At 44.7% G+C, this 23924-nt stretch overlaps 1 protein-coding gene across 2 annotated transcripts in view; it reads right to left on the bottom strand.

Annotated features, from left to right (window-relative positions):
• Window positions 1–21455, bottom strand: part of Kcng3 (potassium voltage-gated channel modifier subfamily G member 3) — a 47478-nt gene extending 26023 nt beyond the window's left edge. Inside the window, exon 1 of one of the 2 annotated variants that reach the window (XM_042675544.1) lies at window positions 20791–21455. In XM_042675544.1, coding sequence (XP_042531478.1) covers window positions 20791–21455 — 665 coding nt within the window. The remainder of the gene's footprint in view (window positions 1–20790) is intronic. The other variant, XM_042675545.1, reaches the window with a different exon arrangement.
• Window positions 21456–23924: the final 2469 nt, after the last annotated feature.

Here is a 23924-nt window from a genome sequence, read left to right as displayed (position 1 = left end):
GCCCACTGTATATTGTACTGCTAGCTAGTAAAATTTAATTTTTATCTTTCTAGGGACTAAAAAAGTCTTTTTCATTTACTTGATTCTTAAATGACATATATAGCAATAACTATCAATTAAATTTAATTTGGTCCTGAATTTGGTTCTTAAGATGTGAGTCAAAATTCCCCACGCATCATTTGTATACCCAAAGACAGACAGCAGCTACTGCATAGGAAGCAGTGGAGCTCCAGCCCAGCACTTGAGCTCTGGGACCAGAACCAGTCTGATCTCAACTCTCTCATGACATGGGACCAAAAGCAACTGTGTCAACTGTGGCACCTGACTTCCTCATCGCCTCACCTGAACCTGAAATACTGATTACCTCCAAGGGTCTTGGAAAAAATAGGGCAATTCATGTCATTGGTGGCCTATGGTAGGAGGGCCACCATATTTATTTTACTTATTCCATCTTACATCAGCAAGGAACTATGCATGATGTACAAGGGGCTCACAGACGACATGAGGACAAAACCATAAATGGCTGTTTTTCTGCAAAATATATTGTATTGTATCATACTACCAGATCCTTAGTGATCAGCAGTAAAGACCATTACATACAAATAAATGAACAAATGGCTCCATGAAATCCTGTTGTGATCTCTGGTGATTAGGAATTTGACAAAAGCCAAAAGGTTGATGTTTTCATCCAGCCCTTGCAGTTTTATCTAGGGTGTAGACACCTCCTTGACACGATCCCCACCCTTAAAGCTAAAGTTAACAAGTCCCTCAGGTAGCTGCTGTCTGACCTGATACATGTCTCTGAGCATCATCACTCCTGACACTTTGTGACACTACTGTGGCTTACTGACCTGTAGTAGTATGGTCCCCAAATCACTGCACCGTTCTCTCCAGGCTCTACTGAGCTAAACCACAGTGGACCCAAACCTTTTGCAAACCCTGCTCTTGAAAAAAATCTTTAAAACTAGATACTCTCTTCTAATATTTTTGATTCTTGACAACTTTTAAGGTAAAGCAGCTGCTAATTACACAAATTCTGTAAACATTAACAGTATTATACACAATGGTTACTCTTCTTAAAGACACCAGTTCCAAATTTTCTAATATTAGAAAGAGATGAGATTAATATATTTCAATACATCTTTTGGTGATATATTTTAGAACACATTTGTATCCTGTGTGCTATAAATACATTTTCATCATTAAACCCTTCTAATTAGGTACCCAGCTCATTCAGTTAATGGAGAATGCACACAGATGTACTTCTAGCTATTCAAATCAGACTGGGTGTTTTTCTTTCTTTCTTTTTGGAGACAGTTCCCCTATGCAGTGCAGTCTAGGCTGGCCTCTAACTTAAAAATCGTACCTCAACCTTCTAAGTGCTAGGATTACAAATTTATATCACTCGGATACGTACAGACATACTTTCTTAAATAAAAATGAACAGGTTTATTTTTTCTAATCAAGTTAGGTGTAAATATACATTTCCCTGTGGTAACCTCACTTTTAAATTCTAGAGCTAGAGGTATAGCTCAATGATAAGAATTGCTTTGCCTAGCATGCACAATGCCCTCAGTTGGAAGAAAGAAGGGAGGGAGGGAAAAGTGAGGAGGCAGGGTAACCAAGGAGGGGGGCCTTTTGTGTTACTGTCATGGCACTGGCATTCCTTGAGTCTTAACTTATTGAAACCATGCACCTTACTAATATTCAGGATGGGTGAGCAAAGGGCCTTCACTTATAAACAGGGAGAAGGAATTATAAAAGGACAATACCAGGCCTTTGGGAGAACATGATTCAAAAAGACTACTTTGACGAATGTCCTCATTGAACTGGTGCCTTCAGAACTGTGGTTTCAGGAAATACCCTAATAGATACTAGGCTAGGAATTCAAAATAGTTAATTCATTTAAAACTATTACAAATACATTGCCTATGAATGATATTTTTATGAAATACGGGCATGTTTTACAAAACCAAAATGGAAGTAAGAAAAGTGACATTGTTTTCCCATTCTACAAATTCTTCTATGTCCAGATTTATAAAGACAATTGACTTTTCCTAGCTCAGTATGTTGGACTATGTTGTTTTGAAATCCATGGAGAGATTTGAGCCTCAAAGAAATATGTAGACAGAATAAGAGTATTTTAATAGCCTTTTCAGATAATTGTAACCATTTTTGATATTATACCAAAACTCAAAATGACAAGTTTCTCAAAGGCTAGCTGCCGGGCAGAAATATTTATCACTGAGGCTTTTTCTCTGGGTAAGCTGGGTAAGGGGGAGTGGTCCTCGGGCTTAGTTTCTAATTTGTGTGTGTGTGTGTGTGAGAGAGAGAGAGAGACAGAGAGAGAGACAGAGAGACAGAGAGACAGAGAGAGAGAGGGAGAGAAAGGGAGAAAGGGGGGAGAGGGAGAGGAACGGAGGGAGGGAGGTAGGGAGGGAGGGGGAGGGGGAGAGAGCTAGAGAGAGAGAGAGAGAGTTGTGATACTTGAATTCAGGACTTGGGCACTGTCCCTGAGCTTCTATTTTGCTTAAGGCTAGCACATGAGCCACAGTGTCACTTCTGGCTTTTTCTGAGTAGAATCTCATGGACTTTCCTGCCAGTGCTGGCTTCAATCCATGATCCTCAGATCTCAGCCTCATGAGTAGTTAGGATTATAGACAAGCCACCAGCACCTGGCTTACACTGAGATTTTTGAGATGTTACATTAAAATCTGTTAACCGGTCTCAACTGACACTCAGAATGGATTTTTGCTCAAGGGTAGTTTTGTAACCTTTACTCTTAGTTATTCAGGATACATTGATTCACTGGGCTATTCAGCAAATCCAAATGCTGACACATTTCCCCAGGGCCTTGTGCATGCTAAGCATACACTCTAGTACTGACCTTCACTCCCAAGCCCTCAATTCATATTCTAAAGATTGCTTTATAAATTAATTTACTTTCTGCAAGAGGGTCTTCCTGTTTAGTTAGGCTAGCTTGACTAAAAACTCACCATCCTGAGCCGGTCACCAGTGGCTCATGCCTGTAATTCTAGCTACTCAAGAGACTGAGAACTGAGGATCGTGGTTCAAAGCCAGCCCGGGAACGAAAGTCCAATCATCTCCAATTAACTACTAGAAAACCAGAAGTGGTGCTGTGGCTCAAGTGATAGAGTGCTTGCCTTGAGCTGAAGAGCTGAGGGACAACGCCCAGGCCCAGAGTTCAAGCCCCATGACCAACCAAAAAAACCCCAAACCCCAAAACAAAACAAAAACTCACCATCTTCCTGCCTCAGAAACTCCAGAGTCCTGTGAAAATTTCCGCCTGCACCAACATATTAGGCAAGTGTTCTGAGTTTCCAATTTTGTATTTATTTAATTTATTTATTTTGGTGCTTGAACTCAGAGCCTGGGTGCTATCCCTGAGCATTTTCTGCTTAAGCCTAGTGCTTTACCACTTTGAGCCACAGCTCTACTTCTGGATTTTCTGGTGATAAGAATCTCATGGAGGGCTGGGAAGGTGGCTCAGTGGTAGAGTGCTTGCCTTGCATGCATGAGGCTCTAGGTTCAATTCCTCAGCACCACATAAGCAGAAAAAAGCTGGAAGTGGCGCTGTGGTTCAAGTGGTAGAGTGCTAGCCTTGAGCTGAAGAGCTGAGGGACAGCACCCAGGCCCAGAGTTCAAGGCCCATGACTGGCAAAAAGAAAAAAAAAGAATCTCATGGACTTTCTTGTCTAGGCTGGCTTTGAACCTTGATCCTCAGATCTCAAGCCTCCTAAATAGCTAGGATATAGGTATGAGCTACTGGCACATGGCTTTTTCTTTTTCTTTCTAATGTTTTCATATATGTTTATAATTTAGATCCAACTTCCTTAAATGAGAGAAAACATGTCTGGCTGATTTTTTAATTTAAAAATGTTTTCAGTGTTGGAGATTGAACTCAAAGCCTTGCACATGCTAATCATGTTCTGCCACTGAGCTTTAACTCTAGTCCTCATATTTTTTAAATAATCTATGTGACCAATTGAGAAGTTGTGGAGAGCTCTTCTGCTGGCTGTACTGAAATATTGCAAATGCCTCAAGGGAAAGCAGTTGTACAGCTGGATGCACTGTGAGCTAGCCTAGCCACCTGTTTCACAAAATACTGCTCATTCTTATTTTAAGAATGACTTACATGCTGTATTTATTTAGACTTGAAGGTAGATCATTTTCTCAAAGGTGAACAAGAGAAATCTTTCAACTTAAGAAAAACAGTGACCAATATTTGTTGACCAGTTCAACCTTAAAAGTAAAATTAGAAACTCAGCCAGGTGTAGGTGGGTCATGTGTGTGATCCTAGCTACTCAAGAGGCTTGAGATCTGAAGATCAATGTTCAAAGCCAATCTGCACAAGAAAGTCCATGAGATTCTTTTTTTTTTTTTTTAATTTTTTAAAATTTTTTTGGGGGCCTGGGAGCTGTCCCTCAGCTCTTCAGCTCAAGGTTAGCGCTCTACCACTTGAGCCACAGTGCCACTTCTGGCTTTTTTCTTTTTGCTTATGTGGTGCTGAGGAATCGAACCCAGGGCCTCATGCATACAAGGCAAGCGCTCTACCACTGAGCCACCTTCCCAGCCCTCCATGAGATTCTTATCTCCAATGAACCACCAGAAAATCAGAAGTAGAGCTGTGGCTCAAAGTGGTAAAGCACTAGCCTTAAGCAAAAAGAGCTCAGGGACAGCACCCAGGCCCTGAGTCCAAGCAACAAAATAAATAAATAAAATAAAATAAAATTGGAAACTCAGAACACTTGCCTAATATGTTGGCTGAAGTCTTCACAGGACTCTGGAGTCTCTGAGGCAGGGGGATGGTAAGTTTTTAGTCAAGCCAGCCTAACTAAACAGTAAGACCTTCTTGCAATAAGTCAGTTAATTAAGTTATAAAGCAATCTTTAGAATATGAATTGAGGGCTTGGGGGCACTGCTATAGTATGTGCTTAGCATACACAAGAGTCCATGAGATTCTTATTCCAATTAACAACCAGAAAACCGGAAGCAGCATTGTGGCACAAAGTAATAGAGAGGCTGGAGCAGAAAACTCAGGGACAGCACCCATGCCCTGAGTTCAATGTAAGGTCCACTCCAGGATGGCTAGCAGACTCCACCCTCCTCACAGCAAAGTCTCCACCCAGTACCTGCGTTACCTAGGCAACTGGGACACCTGGAAGAGGTCATATCTGCATCCGCTGAGGTCACATCTGAATTTGATGTGGCCACACCTTTCTCTGCCCATACCCTAGATAAGGTCTAGCCCAAGCCCAGACGCCCTCTCTCTGCTCTTTTCTAGCTCTTTCTCAGCTCTTTCCTTCTCTTCTCTTTCCCAGCTCTCTTCTCTTTCCTAGCTTGCTCTTTCCCACCACTTTCCCAGATGCTCTCTTTTCTAGCTCTTTTCTCTCTTTTCTAGCTCTTTTCTCTCTCTTTCCCAGCTCTCTCTCTTTCCCGGCTCTCCCAGCTCTCTTTCCCATGCCTTTCCCCACCGCGTGGAGGACCCAGATGGCCTGGTGCCAGCCGCGTGGAGTGCCAACCTTGCCTGGTCCCAGCAGGTCTACTGAATAAACCTACCCCTTACCTGAATACCACGTGCGTGGTGCTGTTCTTACTCGGCTACCTCTTTTTAAAAAACCTAACATTCAAGCCCTATGACCACCACCACTACCACTCCAACAACAACACAATCTTAGGATCATAGTTCAAAGGGCAAGAAAGGCCATGAACCTTTTATCTCTATTAACTACCCAAAAGCCATAATTGTGCCAGGTGCTAGTAGCTTATGCCTGTAATCCTAGCTACTCAGGAGGCTGAGGTCTGACGATCAAGACTCAAAACTAGCCAGGACAGGAAAGTCCATGAGACTCTTATCTCCAATTAACTATCAGAAAATCAGAAGTAGAGCAGGGGGTCCAAGTGGTAGACTGCTAGCCTTGAGTGAAAACGCTCAGGGACAGTACCCAGGCCTTGAGTTCAAGCCCTATGACTGACACACCCCTCTCCCCACCTTGCCAGAAAAAAAGCCAGAAGTGGAAGAGTGGCTCAAGTGACAGAGTATCATCTTTGAGTGAAGAAGGCCAAGGGACAGACCCCAGGCTCTGAATTCAAGCCATAGTACCAATACAAAATGAATGAATGAATGAATGAATGAATGGTCAAGGTATAATGAGTATTTTGATATAGCACATCTTTGTAAAGGATATTTTTAGATGACACTTCTTTTTTTTTCTTTTTTACTATGATACCTAACAACTCAGTTTGGCCCCCGAGCCTGGCCCTGGGAATAAAGTAGAAGCTGAAAACGCTCTTCTTTGACACCCCATGCTGCTATGCCACTCTGCCCAACATCTGTACTCACTTCCAGAGTAACACCCCCTCCTTCTGCTCATCACCATTAACTCTTGGGCCCTTCCTCTTGAAAAGACACTACCAGAGCACAAGGGCAGCTGAGGAATTACTGGCACCTACTATTTGTGTCCTTTTTAAGTGTACCTCCTACTGTATTCGTGTAAAATCATAAACAACCACTACATTACTAAAATGGCCATCACTGTTCAGCAGGACTGCAAAATTCAGTTTTCATCACTCATACCTCCCATCTCCTACTAGCATTTACTGATTCAGAACTCAGGATGGCTGTGCCTGTACTTCAAAGGTGCTTTCTCTACCAGCAATGTACAGCACAGTTATTTATTGCCATCTCACACCAAGCTCCAAGCAGAGAATCTGATGTCCTTCAAGGTGGACTTCAGCCATAGATATCATCATGGAAGAGTGTTATAAATGGGAGTTAAGCAAACCTGAAGTTAATAAGATAGTTCCTAGCTTATAAATACTTGATATCCCCTACCAGTGTAAATACAAATAAAAGCCTTTGCTCTTCTAGACCACAACTGAATAATAAGTTCTGATTAGGAGAACAATCTGTGCATCAGGATAGGTCTCAGTGGGATCCAAGGGCAGCACCAGGCATCCAGCTGGCTAAAAGACAAGAATCAGCCACCAGTCTTCACAGCCACCCAATAAAGTAGGTTAAATTACTGCTATCCCTTTTTCATTTTTGCAGACCTGGGGACTGTACTCAAGAATCTCACCTACTAGGCAAATGCTCTCCCACTCAGTCATACACACACAGCCCTTTCTTTACTATTTATTTATTTAGTCGTGGGACTTGAACTCTGGACCTGGGAGCTGTCCTTGAGCTCTTTAGCTCAAGGTGAGTGCTCTACCACTTAAGCCACAGTGCCACTTCCAGTTTTCTGGTGGTTAATTGGAGATAAGAGTCTCACAGATGTTCCTGCCCAGGATGGCTTTGAACGGTGATCCTCAGATCTCAGCCTCCCTGAGTAGCTAGGATTACAGGTGTGAGCCACCAGCGCCTGGCTTTACTTTTTATTTTGAGACAGAGTTGCACTAAGTTTCTCGGCTTGGTCTTAAATTGTGAGTCTCCTTTCTTTGTCTTCTCAATAGTATCTCTAGTTTTACAATAAGACATAGGCCTAGAGAAGGAATAGACTTGAGGAACACACAGCTGGACAGTAGCCGAATAAAGTATGATTGTGGACCTGGGTAACTCCATATTGTAGAGGGCCAGAGGTCAGCAAACTTGTCAGCTGAAGAATCAGGTGACAAATATTCCATAGTTTCTACTCCAACTGCTTGATTCTGCTGACATCATGGGAAAGCTGCCACAGATTATATGTAAGAGAATGAGCATAGCTGTGCATCAATTAAACTTTATTTATGGGCATGTATATGTCATATAATGCTCATTAGTCACAAAACAATACTTGATTTTTGTCTGGACTCAGAGATAGATGCTTACTTGGCCTAGCTGAGCCTGCTTAGTTGGCTCTTCTACCATATGACCAACATCTCCAACCCAACTTTTTGCTGGTTACTTTTGAACCTAAGAGTCTGATTTTGAACCTTGAGCCTCTGGATTTCAGCCTTTTGAGTAACTAGAATTACAGGAAAGAGCCACAAGCAGCCAGCAGTTCCAACATTTTTAAAATGGCTCAAGAGCTATATAGAAAATCAGACAGTTGGGGCTGGGAAGGTGGCTCAGTGGTAGAGCGCTTGCCTTGCATACATGAGGCCCTGGGTTCGATTCCTCAGCACCACATAAGCAAAAAAAGCCTCAAGTGGCGCTGTGGCTTAGGTGGTAGAGCGCTAGCCCAGAGTTCAGGCTCCACGACTGGACCCAAAAAAAAGAAAAGAAAATCAGACAGTTCATGTGCAGGCCGTAGGTTACCCATCCCTCCTCCAAACCACATTGTTCCCGCAACAGAAGATACAGGGACCACTAGACACCCTGTCACACCATGGGTCAGAGGTAAATCTGGCCAAATATATATCTCTACCTAGAAAATAGCAAAGGAAATACAGCCACTATAGCCTAGATCAACATGGTGCTTAGGACTTGGGTGAGTGGCTGAGTGAAGTCCTCAAAGAGACGCTGGATCCTGGAGACTTCTGTGAGCTAGCTAAGGAAACCACTCAGCTAACAATGAGCCTGAGTCTAGAATTCCACACATACCCAGGCCCACCTTAGCCTGTGTGTGTGTGTGTGTGTGTGTGTGTGTGTGTGTGTGTGTGTGTGTGTGTGTGTGTGTGTGTGTGTGTGTGTGTGTGTGTGTGTGTGTGTGTGATGGTCCTGGCACCTTAGCCTGTGTGTGTGTGTGGTGTGTGTGATGGTCCTGGGGCTTGAACTCAGGACCTGGGCACTGTCCCTGAGTCTTTTGTGCTCAAGATTAGAGCTCTACCATTTGAGCCACAGCTCTACTTCCAGCTTTTTGGTAATTAATTGGAGATAAAGAGTCTCACAGACTTTCCTGTCAGGGCTGGCTTTGAACTGTGATCATAAAATCACAGCCTCCTGAGTACCTAGTACCTAGAATTACAGGCATGAGCTATGGGCATCCAGCTTGAGCCTTTATTTATTTTTTGAGACTTTTTCTTTTCCCCTGGGGATTGAACTCCTGCATTTAGGTAAACCACACTTCTGGCACATAGACTAAACTTCTAAAATTAGCCAATTATGTTTTTCTAAAACCCAAATTAATCTACAAATTCAAAGTCCAAACTATTTTTGCTTTTTAAAAAAGAAGACAGAGCTGGGTGCCACTGGTTCATGCCTGTAAATCCTACCTACTTGGGAGGCTGAGATCTGAGGTTTGCAAGTTCTAAGCCAGCCAGGATAGCTGGGGGAAGAAAAGAAGGAGATGAAAGGCAGATAGGCAGATGAATAAAGAGAGAAGGGGAGGAGGAAGAATACAGTCACAAGATTCAATGTATATTCTATGAAACTAGGAAAATCTAGGAGAGGGGTTGGAAGGGGCAGAATGGCAAAAGGGCTGATATCAATCAAGAATGGCAACCCCTTTTTGCCATTACTTAAAGATAATAAAAATGTATGTTTTTTAAAAAAGAAGACAGTCTGGGCACCGTGGTTCATACCTATAATTGCAGCTACTCTGAAGGCAAAGGACTGGGAATATTACAGTTGGAGGCCAGCCTGGGAAAAGAGTTAGTGAGATCTCCATCTCAACAAGCAAACTGGGCATGGTGGTCCAGGCCTATAATCTTAGCTATGCCATAAGCATAGATAGGAGGACCATGGTCTGAAGCAGACCCTGGAAAAGGGGCATGAAACCCTATCTGAAAAATACCTAAAGCAAAAAATGCTGGGGTTGTGGCTCAAGTGTAAAGCACCAATCTAATGAGTGTAATACAGAGTTCAAACCCTAGTACCCTTCTTTCCTAAGAATAGAAGGCGGGGTTGGGGATGGGAATGTAGTTTAGTGGTACAAAACCCTAAGTGTGATTCTGAGCACTGAATAAATTAATTACTTAAAATGTATAAGTAATTAAGTTTAAAAACATGTTCCTGGAGTTGTAGATCAGTGGTAGAGTGCATGCTATGACATGAATGAGAACCGGGTTAAATCCCAGCACCAGAAACAAATAAGGTTAATAAAGAAGGTAACACTAAACTCTTAGGCTTCAGGTAAGCTCAGTAGCAGAACAGTTGGCTAGCATGCCTGAGGCCATAGGTTCCATGTTAAGCACCAGAAAACAAAACAAAACAAAACAAAAAACTGACCCTCTTTATTGATACATCTATCTTCATGATCTACATGTCCCACCATTATCTCAAGTTCTCCCACACTTCCATGGCAGTCAGCGTCCTTATTCAAAGACATACTCCCCTCAGGGTCTGCTCTTCCTGTTCTGTCCGATTGGAATTATCTGGCCCAGCATTTCCATGGGTGCCTACCGCACCCCTCCTGGTCCTTGTTCAGACACTGCCTTAGTAAGGAGGCTCTTCCTGACTGAACTGCACAGGTATACACTGTACCCTCTTCATTATCCCACTGCATTGCTGCTCAGCCGTTCTCAGCCCCTGTCAGAGATTTACTTAGTCGGTGGTCTTGAAAGGAGACTCAGTTTTGTACCATAGCACCTAGAACACTTAGTAATATAATTGGTGATCTCAAAATAAGCAAAAAAATCATTACAGGGCTGGAGGTATGACTCAAGTGTTAAGGGCCTGCCTAGCAAGCACAGGCCTTAAATTCAAACTTTTGTACTGCCAAAACAAACATACATTTACTTGGTTCTTTCATGTGTCATTCACTTTAAAATACATACCTATCATGATCAAGGTCTATGTTACAAAGCATAGAATTTCTGTTCTCAAAGAATTCATAGATTAAAAGGAAGTTAAACATAGTCACAAGCTGGGCACCAGTGGCTCACCATGCCTGTAATCCTAGCTACTTGGGAGGCTGAAATATGAGGATCATGGTTCAAAACCAGTCCAGGCAGGAAAGTCTCCAATTAACCACTAGAAAAACCGGTAGTGGCTCAAAGTAGTAGAGTACTGACCTTGAACCAAAGCGCTCAGGGACAGTACCCAGACCAAAAGTTCAAGCCACATGACTGACAAAAAACAAAAACAAATAAAAAAACCATACTCAGAAGCAACAAGACAAGCCAGAGGATAAGAGGGGGTTTGAAACAGGGAAAGATAAAACTAAGGAAGTTCAGCTTCTAGTTGAGGGTTTGGGTTTGTTCTTCATTCATTCTCTTTTAACTCTCTTAATACGGAATATCCCAACTTATCAGATGAGGATATAGGACCAGAGTGTGCACGGTGTATTAGCTGTCCAGCATCATTACCTCCCACCTCCTGAATCTGAATCCTGGTTTGAAAATCACAGCCTTATCCCTTTGTCATGCACTGCCCAAGAAAGTGACTCTTCATCACACCATTTCTTTGCTAGTCAGTACAGACAAAAGTCATTCATGGACTAGTTACATTCATTTAAGTGAATGTAACTATTTCAAATACTAGAACAGAATCCACCAGCTCCTGAATGAATTAATTCAAACACAAATGTTTTGCTTGTTGCTTATCTGATTCATCTGTTCATCCAAAATGCCTCTTCTTTCCTAGACATTCATTGAAGGGATGCAGCATGGATTATACTCTTTAATCACACAACTAAAACTTAATACTTAAAGTAGTATGATGATTACCTAACTAGTATGCTTGAGGCCCTGGGTTCAATCCCACTCTATGAACTGCGGCATAGAAACACACACCCACGTTCAGATCAATGGTAAGAAGCCTAAGAAAGTTAAGGAAAAAAAAGTTAAGGAAGTTTAGCTCCTAGTTAAGAACATGGTCTTTATTCCTACATATACAAAGGTTATTACAGCCATTACTATCATTTCTAGGACAGACATCAACTAAACCAATTATGGTATCTAGGTACCTGTGGCTCATATGTGTAATCCTATGCAGGAGCCTGCGATCTAGGTGATCACATTCTGAGGCCAGTCCAGGCAGAAAAGTTCACTAGACTCCATCTCCAAAATAGCCTGACAAAAGAAGGGCTAGGGGGAGAATGGGTCAAGTGATAAAGCACCCATTTGGCAAGCATGAGGTCCTAAATTCAATCCTCAATACTATCAATTAAAAATAAAAGTTAGCCAGGCACCAGTGGCTCATGCCTATAATACGAGCTACTCAGGAGGCTGAGATCTGAGGATCATGTTTTGAAGCCAGCCTGGGCAGGAAAGTCCATGATACTCATATCCAATTAACCACTAGTAAACTGGAAGTGGTGCTATGGCTCAAAATGGCAGAGTGCTAGCCTTGACTGAAAAAGCTCAGAGACAGTGCCCAGGCACTGAGTTCAAGCCCCACGTCTGACAAAAAAAAAAAAAAAAGTTATGATTTATCCATACAATACTATATAGATAGTAATAAAGAGGAGAAAAACGTGAATTGATATGGAAAGAGTTCCAAGATGTGTTGGAAAGTGAAAAGAGCAAGTTGCTGAACGATTTCTGTTACATCCACATGTGCCCATGGGATATTTCTGGAGGGCTACCCAGTACTTGAGGAGTAATGGGAGTACGGAAAGAATATAATAGTACATTTTCACATTATAGTATGCTTTCCAGTGAGAAAAATTTTCATGAAAAGTACATAAATAAAAGGAAAAATATTGAAAATGATTTGCTTATCAAAAGGAAAGGGGAAAAAAGCTCTTTGTTTAGAAATAAAACATTGAGAAAGCAAAGTTTCCATAGAATTCTAAAATTGGCAGGAGATAGAAAAACCCTGTATACGTTTAAAAGAAACAGTCCACTGTGAAAGAATAGGATTTAACTGAAGTTTGGGTTATGTTCAATCTTATCAGAGATCTATTAATTACTGACTTCTGAAAGTAACCTCCTTATCTACTGAGTAAAAGCACTGAGACATTCATCTTCCGTTTCAAATACTGCTTTTTATTTTTAACAGACTTCAAAACCTACTGGACTTATATAATATTGAGTGAAAAGGCCAGGGAAATCAGACAATTGATTTTTAAATTTCTATCACCTGGTGCTTCATTTTGATTATATATATGCTCTTAGGCTTACACAATGTAACACAAATTAAAGATCAAAACTCTCACAGGAAGCAACTTTTAAGATTATTAAAGTACAGATCAAAAATTATCACAAGACCTTGCATGCTGAAAAGATTAAAACTCCAGAGAGAATTCTTGTGCTGAGACTGACTGCAGGAACAGAAGTCCACAGGCAAAAGGGCCCAGATAATAAAAGGGTAACTACTTTATATCTGACCTGTCTGTCAAAGGTTGAGACTTGTCAAAGGCAACTAGGAAAGAGCAACTTTTAATAAAGTAGGCAGCAATGTTTAGTATGTTTTGGATTTTTCTTTTCTTTCTTTTTTTCTTATTTTTTTTTGTCAGTTGTAGGTCTTGAAATCTGGGCCTGGGTGCTCTCTCTGAGCTCTTCAGCTCAAGACTAGAGCTCTACAACTTGCGCCACAGTGCCACTTGTGGTTTTCTGGTGGTTAACTGGAGGTAAGAGTTTCACGGACATTCTTGCCTGGGCTGGCTTTGAACTATGATCCTCAGATCTCAGCCTCCTGAGTAGCTAGGATCACAGGCATGAGCCACTGGTGCCTGGCTTGTTTTGTCTTGTTTTATTTTTTAAGACAAGATCTATATAGGCTTGCCTATCCTTGAACTTGTGATCCTCCTTCCTGTTACACCCCAAATCCCTCCAAGTGCTGGGATCACAGGTATATGCCAAGACCTCTGGCTGATACTTAATAATTTGTGTGTGTGTGTATGTGTGTGTGTGTGTGAGAGAGAGAGATGGTACTGGGGCTTGAACTCAGGAGCTAGCATGCAGTCCCTAAACTTTTTTTTTTTTTTTTTGGGGGGGGGGGGTGGTACGGTCATGGGGCCTGAACTCTGGGCCTGGGCGCTGTCCCTCAGCTCTTCAGCTCAAGGCTAGCGCGCTACCACTTGAGCCACAGCCCCACTTTCGTTTTTTTTTTGCTTATGTGGTGCTGAGGAATCGAACCCAGGGCCTCATGCATGCAAGGCAAGGGCTCTACCACTGACCCACCTTCCCAGCCCGTAGTCCCTAAACTTTTGTGATCAAGGCTAGCACTCTACTACTTGCAGTCAAAGTTCCACTTCAGCTTTTTAGTGGTTAATAAGAATAAGAGGTTAAAGAACTTTCTTGCTCAAGCTGGCCTCAAATTGCAATCCTCAGATCTCAGCCTCTTGAAGAGCTAGGATTACAGGCATGAGCCACCAACATCCAGATTAATGCTTAGTAATTTTATAAGATAAGTAATTTTTATATGTTAAAGTACTCAAAGAGAACGCTAATCTTATTGACAATGCCAGAATAACAGAAGCTAGTGCCACTAATTCAGGTAGGAGGCTAGATCTGAAAATCATGGTTTGAAGCCAACACAAGAAGAGAAGTCCCTGAGATTCTAATCTCCCACTAACCACCTTAAAAAAAAAAGCTAAAAGTGGAACCGTGGCTCAACGTGATAAAGCAGAGCATTGCGCAAAAAAGCCAGGTGCCAATAGCTCATGCCTGTAATCCTAGCTGCTCAGGAGCTGAGAACCGTGGTTCAAAGCCAGCCTGGGCAGGAAAGACTGTGAAACTCTTTCAGTTGTGGGGCTTGAACTCTGGGCCTTGGCACTGTCCCTCAGCTCTTCAGCTCAGGGTGAGTGCTCTACCACTTGAGCCACAGTGCCACTTCTGGTTTTCTGGTGGTTTTTTTTTTTTTTTTCCCGGTCGTGGGGCCTGAACTCTGGGCCTGGGCGCTGTCCCTCAGCTCTTCAGCTCAAGGCTAGCACTCTACCACGTGAGCCACAGCGCCACTTCCGGCTTTTTTTTTTTCTTTTTGCTTATGTGGTGCTAAGGAATCGAACCCAGGGCCTCAGGCATGCAAGGCAAGCACTCTACCACTGAGCCACCTTCCCAGCCCTCTGGTGGTTTATTGGAGATAAAAGTCTCATGGATTTTCCTACCTGGGCTGGCGTTGAACTGTGATCCTCAGATCTCAGCCACCTGAGTAGCTAGGATTACAGATGTGAGCCACCAGTGCCCAGCTATGACTGTGAAACTCTTATCTCCAATAAACTACTCAGAAAGAGCCAGAAGTGGCACTGTGGCTCTAGTGGTAGAGCACTAGCCTTGAGCAAAAGAAGCTTAGGGGGGAAGTGGCGCTGTAGCTCAAGTGGTAGAGCGCTCGCCTTGAGCTGAAGAGCTGAGGGACAATGCCCAGGCCCAGAGTTCAAGCCCCACGACCAACAAAAAAAAAACAAAAAAACAAAAAAAGAAGCTCAGGGGCAGTGCCCATGCCCTGAATTTAAGCACCACAACTGACACTCCCCCCCACCCCAAAGCAATGTACAAGCCCTGGTTTCAAGCCCTTCCCCCACACAAATAATATTCAGGTATTACTTGTGAGTAAACTGCCTTGGGGAATCTATAGAACATTAAGAACAACACCATTCTAAGATTGCTTCATTATTAGATTTGTTTATCTAGGAAGGCTTCAATGTACTCACTAAAGATCTCCTGCAAAGGGAGATGAGAGGTTTCAGCTGTGCAGTAAGGAAACTAGTCTATAATCCCTCTCCAAACCAGCCTCTGTGGATCACTCTTTCAAAGCCTCCTCCTCCTTCCCCTAAAGGGGAAGTAATCCCTGTAGAATTCAATATATAGAGTCCAAAGCAGTCAAGCCGGAGGGACACCCAACACCCATAGACCCCAATACCGTTTCATTCAATAGCTTCTTACGCTTTCCTAGTCCAGTGCTATGGTTTGGATAATGAATGTTCCTCATGTCCATGTATTAAAGGATCCGTTCCCCAGTCTATAGCACTATTGGGAGGTGCCATGGAAGGAAGTTAGGTTTACTGTGGGCATGCCTTTGACCTCCTTCCTGGAACCCTGGCCCTGATGTTTCTCTCTTTTGCTTGGCAGACACCATGAGGTGTGCACCTTCTTGAGCCAGATGCTCCCACTACAAAGTGTTCTGTAGCCACAGGCACAAAGCAACAGAACCAAGTGACCATGGACTAAAATCTCTGGAAGCCTGAGCCAAAATGAACTTCCCTCCTTTTAAGTGGATTGTTTCAGATATTTTGTCCATAATGGAAAGCTAATACATGCTGATAGAATAATTGTGGACTTAAGTCTAACGAGTTTATACCCTCTCCATTGCTACTTCCCTAACCCAAGATCCACAGTCTCTTGCCTCCTCTTGAAGCATCTGCATTTGACATCTCTGTCCATTATCCACCCAATGAGTGGTGTTTTAATACATATTAGTCAGCTGGTGACATGGCTCAATGGTAGAATTCATGCCTAGCAAGTGTGAAGCCTTGAGTTCAGAATCCACTACCACCAAATAAACACACAAACAAATAATTCTACCACTAAGGTGGTTCATGTGATAGAATGCCAGCCTAGTAAGTGAAAAGCTGGGTTCAAACTATAGTACCACTGAAAAAGAAAAAGGGGGGGGGAAGGGAGAAAGTAAATATTAAAAAGATAACATACCAGAATCTTTTCTGTGTTTCAAGCCAACCAAAGGCTTCTATATCATGCTTAGAAGAAAAGCCAACCTCCTTCCATGGCACACAGGCCTGGCTGTAGTCCACAGGCTTCCCTCCAACCCCACCTTGCACACACTTGCCCTTGAAATAAATTGTAGCCCATAGTGGCTTTCCTTCGATTCTACAGACAAGACAAGCCCACTGCCATCTCATAGCTGTTCCTTTTGCCCAGAACACTCTTTCCTCCATTGTGCCATGGCTCTTTCTTACATTTAGAACTCAATCCGTGTTACCTTTCACAATCTGAAAAAAAAGATCTTTTTCTTCTTTTTGTGGTGCTGGCATTTGAAACCAGAACCTCATGTTGCACACAGCCGCTCTACTACCTGAGTCATGCCTCCAGACCCACACTCTGGAATTCTTATGTTTGCTTATTGTGTTGTCTGTCTCCCCATCCCACTATCAACAACAGATGGATGTCTCCATGAGAACAGAAACCTTGTCATGAAACTGTACTCAGAGTGCCCAGGACAGTGCACAATTAGGCTGGTTAGAATTCATGATCATTGTTCAATCATCATGGGCTTTTTCTCTCAAATAAACAGATATTAAAGTATAATCACTATGTTCTAGGAAATTGTAGTTGTCTTAATGAAGTCTTAAACGAGAGAATAAAGTTCTTGCAACTCATAAACAAGAGCTAATTTATCATATCCTATCATATCAAACAAGGGCTACTGCAGTTCTTCAAATCTTCAAAACTGGGAGAAGTCTACTGCCTTACTCCGAACAGCTATTCAAACTATGTAACACAAAGTATGTTTCTGACCATTTTTAATGTAATATGAACACAACACATATTTATTGTTCTAGAATAGTAATTTTTTCCTAAAAAGACGCAGTCATAATAATACAAGAGAACTTACCTGCCTCTGAGGGCTTTTCATCTAATCTAGTTTAGAAGCCAGGGTGTGTTTATATGAGAAATTACTACCACACTAGGAAGGCTATTATAGACACCAACTAAATACAAACAAGCAATCTCTCAAGAGGTTTCAGATAAAATATTACCTCTACTAGCACAGTAATAAAAGCTTCAAAAGAAAAAAAAGGCTGAGTTGGGCTTTATCAATGATGTAAGGTGAGTAGGCTACAGATGGTATAATAAGGGACACCAGGTAACTTGGGAATAAGTAAGCAGGCCAGACTGGATAAATGGGAGGCTATAGGTAGCAGGGAGCACTCTTCTGTTCCTGGAAGTCCAAAATGAGCCCCTGAATTCTGTGTCTTTCCAATGTCCAGGAGTAGCTCAGGCTCTTCCTACTGTGTCCCAAAAGTTGTCATTTATTCTCCATTCTCACAACCACAAAGCAATCCAAGCTCTCATCCCTGCCCTCTGCAAAGATCTTCAATTTCATTATGTTTCATTGTGTTCTATTCTGCAGTGCTGGGGATGGAATCTGGGAGCTTGTATATGTTAGGCAAGCACCTTACCCCTCAGTTTATCCTCAACACTTGATTTTTTGAGACAAGGTCTTGCTATGTCAATCAGGCTGGCCTGAAACTTTCATTCACCTTGCCTCTGACTTCTAGGATTATAGATGTGTGATACCACAGCTGGTTTCAAACATATTTTTCCTGTGTTCAATTCCTCACTACCACCCCCCCCCAACCCTTTCCAATCATGATATACATTTACCAAATTCATTACTTTATATGCATAACCTATTCAGGCCAAAAGCTATAAACCAAACAATAGCTGGACACTGCTGCAAAATAGTTACTGTCTTTTTTTCTTTTCTCTAGTGACATCTCACTCTACCATAGAATTCTACTCCCTAAACATAAAATACAAGTTTCATGTCTATGCCCATGTTGCTCGTTTTCCTGAGACAAGACTCCTGATTTTTTTCCCTCAAAGCTAGACCCACATGATTGTGTAGGTTGCATAAACTAGCTTATATAAGTGACACCCCCCGGCCAGTGATGGACAGTGAACAGCCAATACAACCTCCCAATGATTGCTTATTTCCATCTCTCCCCACCCCCACACATATACCCTGAAGGCTTTCTCAGCACAATTCAACTCTTAGAGATCAATTGTGCCTCAAAATCTCACATCAATTGTTCTTTACAAGAAGTTATAATACTCAGAACTGTCAACAGGGCCTTGAACATAACAGATACTTAAAAGATGGTTGCAAATGACAATGGGCAAAACCAAGACCTGAGTGTTAGGGTGCTGGCCAGAGCAAGTTAATAATTAAATTGCAAAATACCTTGAAGGCTAAGTAAGGAGTTTTGGCTTTCTTTGGTAGATCCCCAGTCAAACAATCAGAATGTTTCAGAATGTTTCAGCAACAACAAACTGGCAGGGGTTGAGAGACTTAGGGTCTGTTTTAGGAAGATAGTAAGGTGCTTCCTCTGTAATATGTGGCCTAAGTGGTACTTAGCCAGCCTTTAGTTCTTCTGTTTGGGACTACAGATACTGGTTTTCATATACTGAAACTCAAAGGGGAAACTGAAAACTGGGCCATTAAGCCAAGAAAAACATGTATTTGCCTGAAATATCTGGGTATCTAGGAAACAGTCTGACTTGAATAATTATATACATACATAGATATGTATACACAGATTAAGCATTACTCTCATCTTCCTCCTTCACTTCTACAGTCTCCCTCTTCTCCACCTCCCACTTCTCCCTAGAATTATTATTCAGCTCTCTCACTTCCTTCCAAGGGCTTTACATTAGTGATTTCCAGGCTGCTCATTCTCCCCAAACCCCTCTTCCTCAGTTTTTGTTTATACACTGGTTTAGCCAACCTTCTCCCTCAATATCTAATCCAGTAAGTCAATTCTCCTGTTCTTTTTCCTTAGGCAGTTCAAACCTTCTCTAGCCTTACAATTCTAGTTACTAGTGAATCATTTCAAGACTAGTCATCTGTGGCTCATTTTTCTATGACTATTTCAGAAAAAAAAAAAAAAAGACATTTATTTATTTAGGTATACAAATTAAGTTCATTGTAATTTTGGAGTACCAAGTCAGTAATTCTTATCTGTAAACTGAAAACAGACCCTAATACACTGAACAAAATGAGTTTCTTAATTTATTTCTTTTCAAAGCATATATCTTGGGTTTCATGCCAAGATGGCAGAGCAGTAATAGGCTCTGAGGTCCTAGACAATTTTATTTACTTTGTAGATTTATATAGAAATCTTTATACCCCATAGGAAGAATATTACATAGAAGGAACCCACTGTAATATCAGAAACACAATTTCTAACACACTCATGCCTATCAGAAGATTACAGGGTACGTACAACCTTGAATTTAAAAAGTGAGTGCAGGGGGGAATTAAACGTGAATTGAGGGGGAATCTTAACACCGTTATCAAGCAAAAGTAAAAGAGAATATACAAGTTGATTTTTGTGTCCAAAATGGCTGTCTCCCTTAAAAAGTCCAACTTTAGTCTGCTGATTCCTCCCACCAAATATGCAAAATAAACTCACTTGTACTAAAAAGAGAAGTGTTATCACCATTAAGAGAACTAGGCATGATCTTAGGGAAGATAAAAACATTTTCCTTATATTCTAGTCGAAAAAAAATATACATCAACTTCTCAAATACTGTTTCTGTATTCGAGCAGTTTCGATTTTTTTCCCCCCTCCAAGGACATGGTTTCTTGTTGACATTTTTTCCCCCTTCCCCATACTGAAAGACCCTCTGAATGTCGCAGTGTAAATCTCTGGCACCAAACAGTAGTCAGGAACTTTCCTAACTCCATTCCTTTATAGGAAGAGAAAGAAAAGAGCACAGACATCCATTATTCAAAAATCTATCGTTGAATTAGCCTCCTTTACTATACGCAATTCCATTACAGCACACATTATGCCGGGGGCAGGGTGTGTAGAACGTGTGGGCAGTGCCCTGCGGGCCACATTTCACCCGAACAACACTTCATCTTTTCTACCATCACCAGATATTGGTACAAATTTCAAACTGCTCTTCGCTCTAGGTGAAATGACTGCAATCCTAGTAATAAAAGTTGAGAGAAATCTAACTAGTAGACCGCCATTTGCTCCCGAAGCCAACTCCAAAGATGGGGAAGTTGGTACATCTCTGCCTGCCCCTTCCCCAAGCCTGGGTGCTTCACCCTCCAGATGTGCATCTGACCCCTAGGCCAGCAGGACTTTATGGCTGGGAAACTGAGCTTGGGGAGGGGACCGACGCGCCCCTCGGTGAGCACGCTGGGGGATCCCATTGGGCACCAAGTCAGCCTGGCAGACAGGAACGGAGACGGGACGGATGGACGCACGGACGGGACGGACGGACGCAACAGGACGGACTGGAACGGGCAGAGAAGCAAGTGCGTCCTACCCGGAGGGCTCCCTCCCAGGGACGGCGGAGTACCTGCTCCGGTCATCCAGGCTGCGGTTGTCGGCGGCCGCGGCGCGCCAGTCGGGTAGCGTGCTGGCGCACAGCACCACCATGGACACGATTACGAACACCACGGACACGCTGGCCAGGATCTGCGCGGCCAGCGACGACGTGGGCTCCTCGAAGGTCCGCCGCATGCGCTCCAGCCAGCGCCTCGAGGGAGCCACCTCGGCCCCGGCGGGGCGCGCCTCATCGCGGCCCAGCGCGCCCGGCTCGTCGGCCGAGTAGAAGGTGTAGGTGTCGGACATGCGGTCGTCGAGGCGGCGCTGGCAGCAGTACTCGAGGTGCGTGCCCTCCAGGCCCCAGTAGATCATCTCGTTGTAGAAGGAGAGCTCGCACATCCGCGGCGCGAAGCGCAGCTTGCCGTGGCCTCGCACGTAGAGCAGGATGAAGCCGAAGGCCTCCGAGTGCCGGTCGAAGAAGTACTCGTTGCGCTCGCGGTCGTAGTCGTCGCACACCTCGAGCACGTCGCGCTCGGAGCGGCAGCCGTGCAGCCGGCTCACGCGGCGCAGCGGGAAGTCCTTCAGCAGCTCCCGGGCGAGCGAGTACCGGGCGCCGCCCACGTTCAGCACCACCGAGGCCGCCCCGCTGCGCCCGAAAGTCATGGCTGGCCGCCCCGGGGCCCCGTGGACCCGAGGGCCGCGCCGCCGCTCCCCGACCACCGCGCGGGGCCTGCGTGCCGCGGAGAAACGGGGGGGAGCGCGCCGTCGGGGCCCGATCTCCCTCGGGGCTCCGCGGCTGTCCGGCGCCGCCGCCAGCGACGCGTCCCGGGGCGGCCGGGACCTGCGGGTGGCCGGGGAGTCCCCTCCGGCACCAGCGCGGCGCCCCACGGGCCGCGTGCCAAGCTGTGTCAGCGCCGCCGCCCCTCGCGCCCGGGGGTCGCCCCCTCCGAGGCCCGGCTTGTCCTCTCCACGGCGGTGGCGCCGACCTCCCCGGAGAAGCGCGGGCACCGAAGCGGGGGAGACGCCGTGGGAAGGCTCCGGTTCCCCCGCGGAGCTGCCTCCGGCAGCGGCTCAGGCAACCGCCCCGCCGCCGTCCAGAGGCGAGAGGCAAAGTGAACGAGCTCGGCGGCGGCGAGGAGCCGGCTCGGGGCGGCGGGGGCGGGGCCTCCCTCGCCGTCCTCCTCCTCGCCTGCCCGCTCCGCGCGCTCACCTCCCTCCGCCCGCCCGCCCGCCCTCCCGCGCCCGCCTTTCCGCACCTCCCGGGCTCGCTCGGGCTGGGATTCCCCAGCGCCCCGCCCTGGACCTCGGGCTCCCCGCCTCGTGACGCCGTGCGCTCCCGCCCGCACCGGCCAGGAGGGGTCCGCTAGGCAGGGATGCGAGGTGGGAAGTCAAGCCCCGCCGCCCGGGCGTCCCCTGCCTCATGTCGCCCCGGCCCGTCGGGATGACTAGGGTACCCCCCCTCACCCCAACCCCAGGTCCTTTTGACAGCTCTCTCTCCCCGAAGGGAGGAAACCGGAGGCTAAGGAGTGAGTAGTGCAGAGGTGAGGATTGGGGTTTGGAAAGCTTTTTCCAGAAACAGTCCGTACCCTCCGGCTTCGGAGTCCTCCCCAAAGGATGTCTCCAGAGAAGGCACCCCGAGCTGGGGCTTTTCCTGCTGACTTGCGCTTCCTTCTCCCCGCGCGGGGAGCCCCACGTGCGGCAGCGCGCGCGCTCCGAGGGCGGCCGTGCACCCAGCCCCCGGCGCGGTGCTCGAGCGCCCGGCCCCCGCTTTGCCCCGGGGTTCTAGTCCTAAGAAGGCGCCTATGTGTATCGCGCCTGGACTCGTTCGTGACATTTCCTAGGGAGTGAGGTGAAAATCTAGGGGAGCATCGCCTTTCCCCTGGCAGCCCCCTCCTCCAGAATTTCTTGGTGCTTTCATTAGCATCCTCTTCATGATGTCTCTGGCTATCCCCATGTCCGTGCACTCCCGATCCGGCTGCAGCATAGGCTGCATAGTATCTGGAGGGTGAAGAGCCCCTTAAACCTCCGCGGAGCGAACTCCCCTGGGCTCTGGCAGGATGTCCAGGGAGTGGGTTCCATTCACAGCTGGGATCATTCACGAGACATCCGACACACTTGCAGCCCAGCCCGCCGGAGGGGAGCCAGGTAAGTTATAAAGTAAACTATTGCATACAAAATAAATCCTGACAGAAAGAAGAAGGGTGGAGTGGGTTGCGGGTCATCTGTCCAACCGAGTAACCAGGCTGGTTACTGGGAAGGATTTTACTTTACTCCTCCACTTTTCCTGATTGTGTAGGATCGTCGGGTGCCCACTAGAGGTCACCATAAAGAGTGGTTTTTGTCCTGGTTTAGTATGAATTCTTTAGTTTAAAAAAAAAAAATAGAGGCAGACGCCTGGCAATTGGAGTGCTGTCTCTGACAAAGTCACTCTGGGTGGCTCTTAATGAAAATCTTTGTAAGTTATTTATCCCTAGACCTGGATAATTTATCTTGAAAGCACTTAATGTGATTAAAAGCTCAAAAAAAATAAAAAATAAAAGCAAGAGTTGTTTATCTGCTAAATAGCTACTAAAGGAAAACATCCAGAAGGAAGTGTTTTCAAAACCGAATGAAAGGAGGTAACAGCCATGAATTGGCAGAGAGAAGAAAGAAGCAAAGGATTTCAAGCAGCAGAATCTCGGATGTGGAGGATTAACGTCTGTAAAGAAAGCTAATGCATTTGCCTGGCTGAAACAATGGAGCGCTCCACTGCAGTATGTAGATTTCATCATGTAAGCAAAGGGCTCCCTGAAGCTTTAATAACAAATAGCTTGGTGAAGGCTTTATTTCTGGAAGATGCCTTGCCCTGTGGGTTATTTTAAGGAAAAGACCCTTTTAGCCAGATGAGAATGGAAACCCCACCCCATGTCAGTGAGAAGGAAAGTCGATTATGAGAAACACTGAGGAAAGACTCGCTTGCAGGTCTTGGTATTGGGTTTGTAATAAGACACAGAGATGGAGAAAAGTTGTCAGGGGTGTAAGCCAGAGGTGAGCCTGGCTTCACACCAGCAAGAGTCAAGTTGTTCAAAATACATCCTAAAAGTATCACAGGCAATAGAATAACCCTTGTGTCCATTATTTGTTTGTGAATTA

The sequence above is a fragment of the Dipodomys spectabilis genome, unplaced genomic scaffold (genome assembly GCF_019054845.1).
Source record: "Dipodomys spectabilis isolate Male_0828 unplaced genomic scaffold, ASM1905484v1 ptg000026l, whole genome shotgun sequence".
NCBI lineage: Eukaryota > Metazoa > Chordata > Mammalia > Rodentia > Heteromyidae > Dipodomys > Dipodomys spectabilis.
Note: the sequence above shows the minus strand (reverse complement) of the source record. Positions and strands in the feature narration are given on the sequence as shown.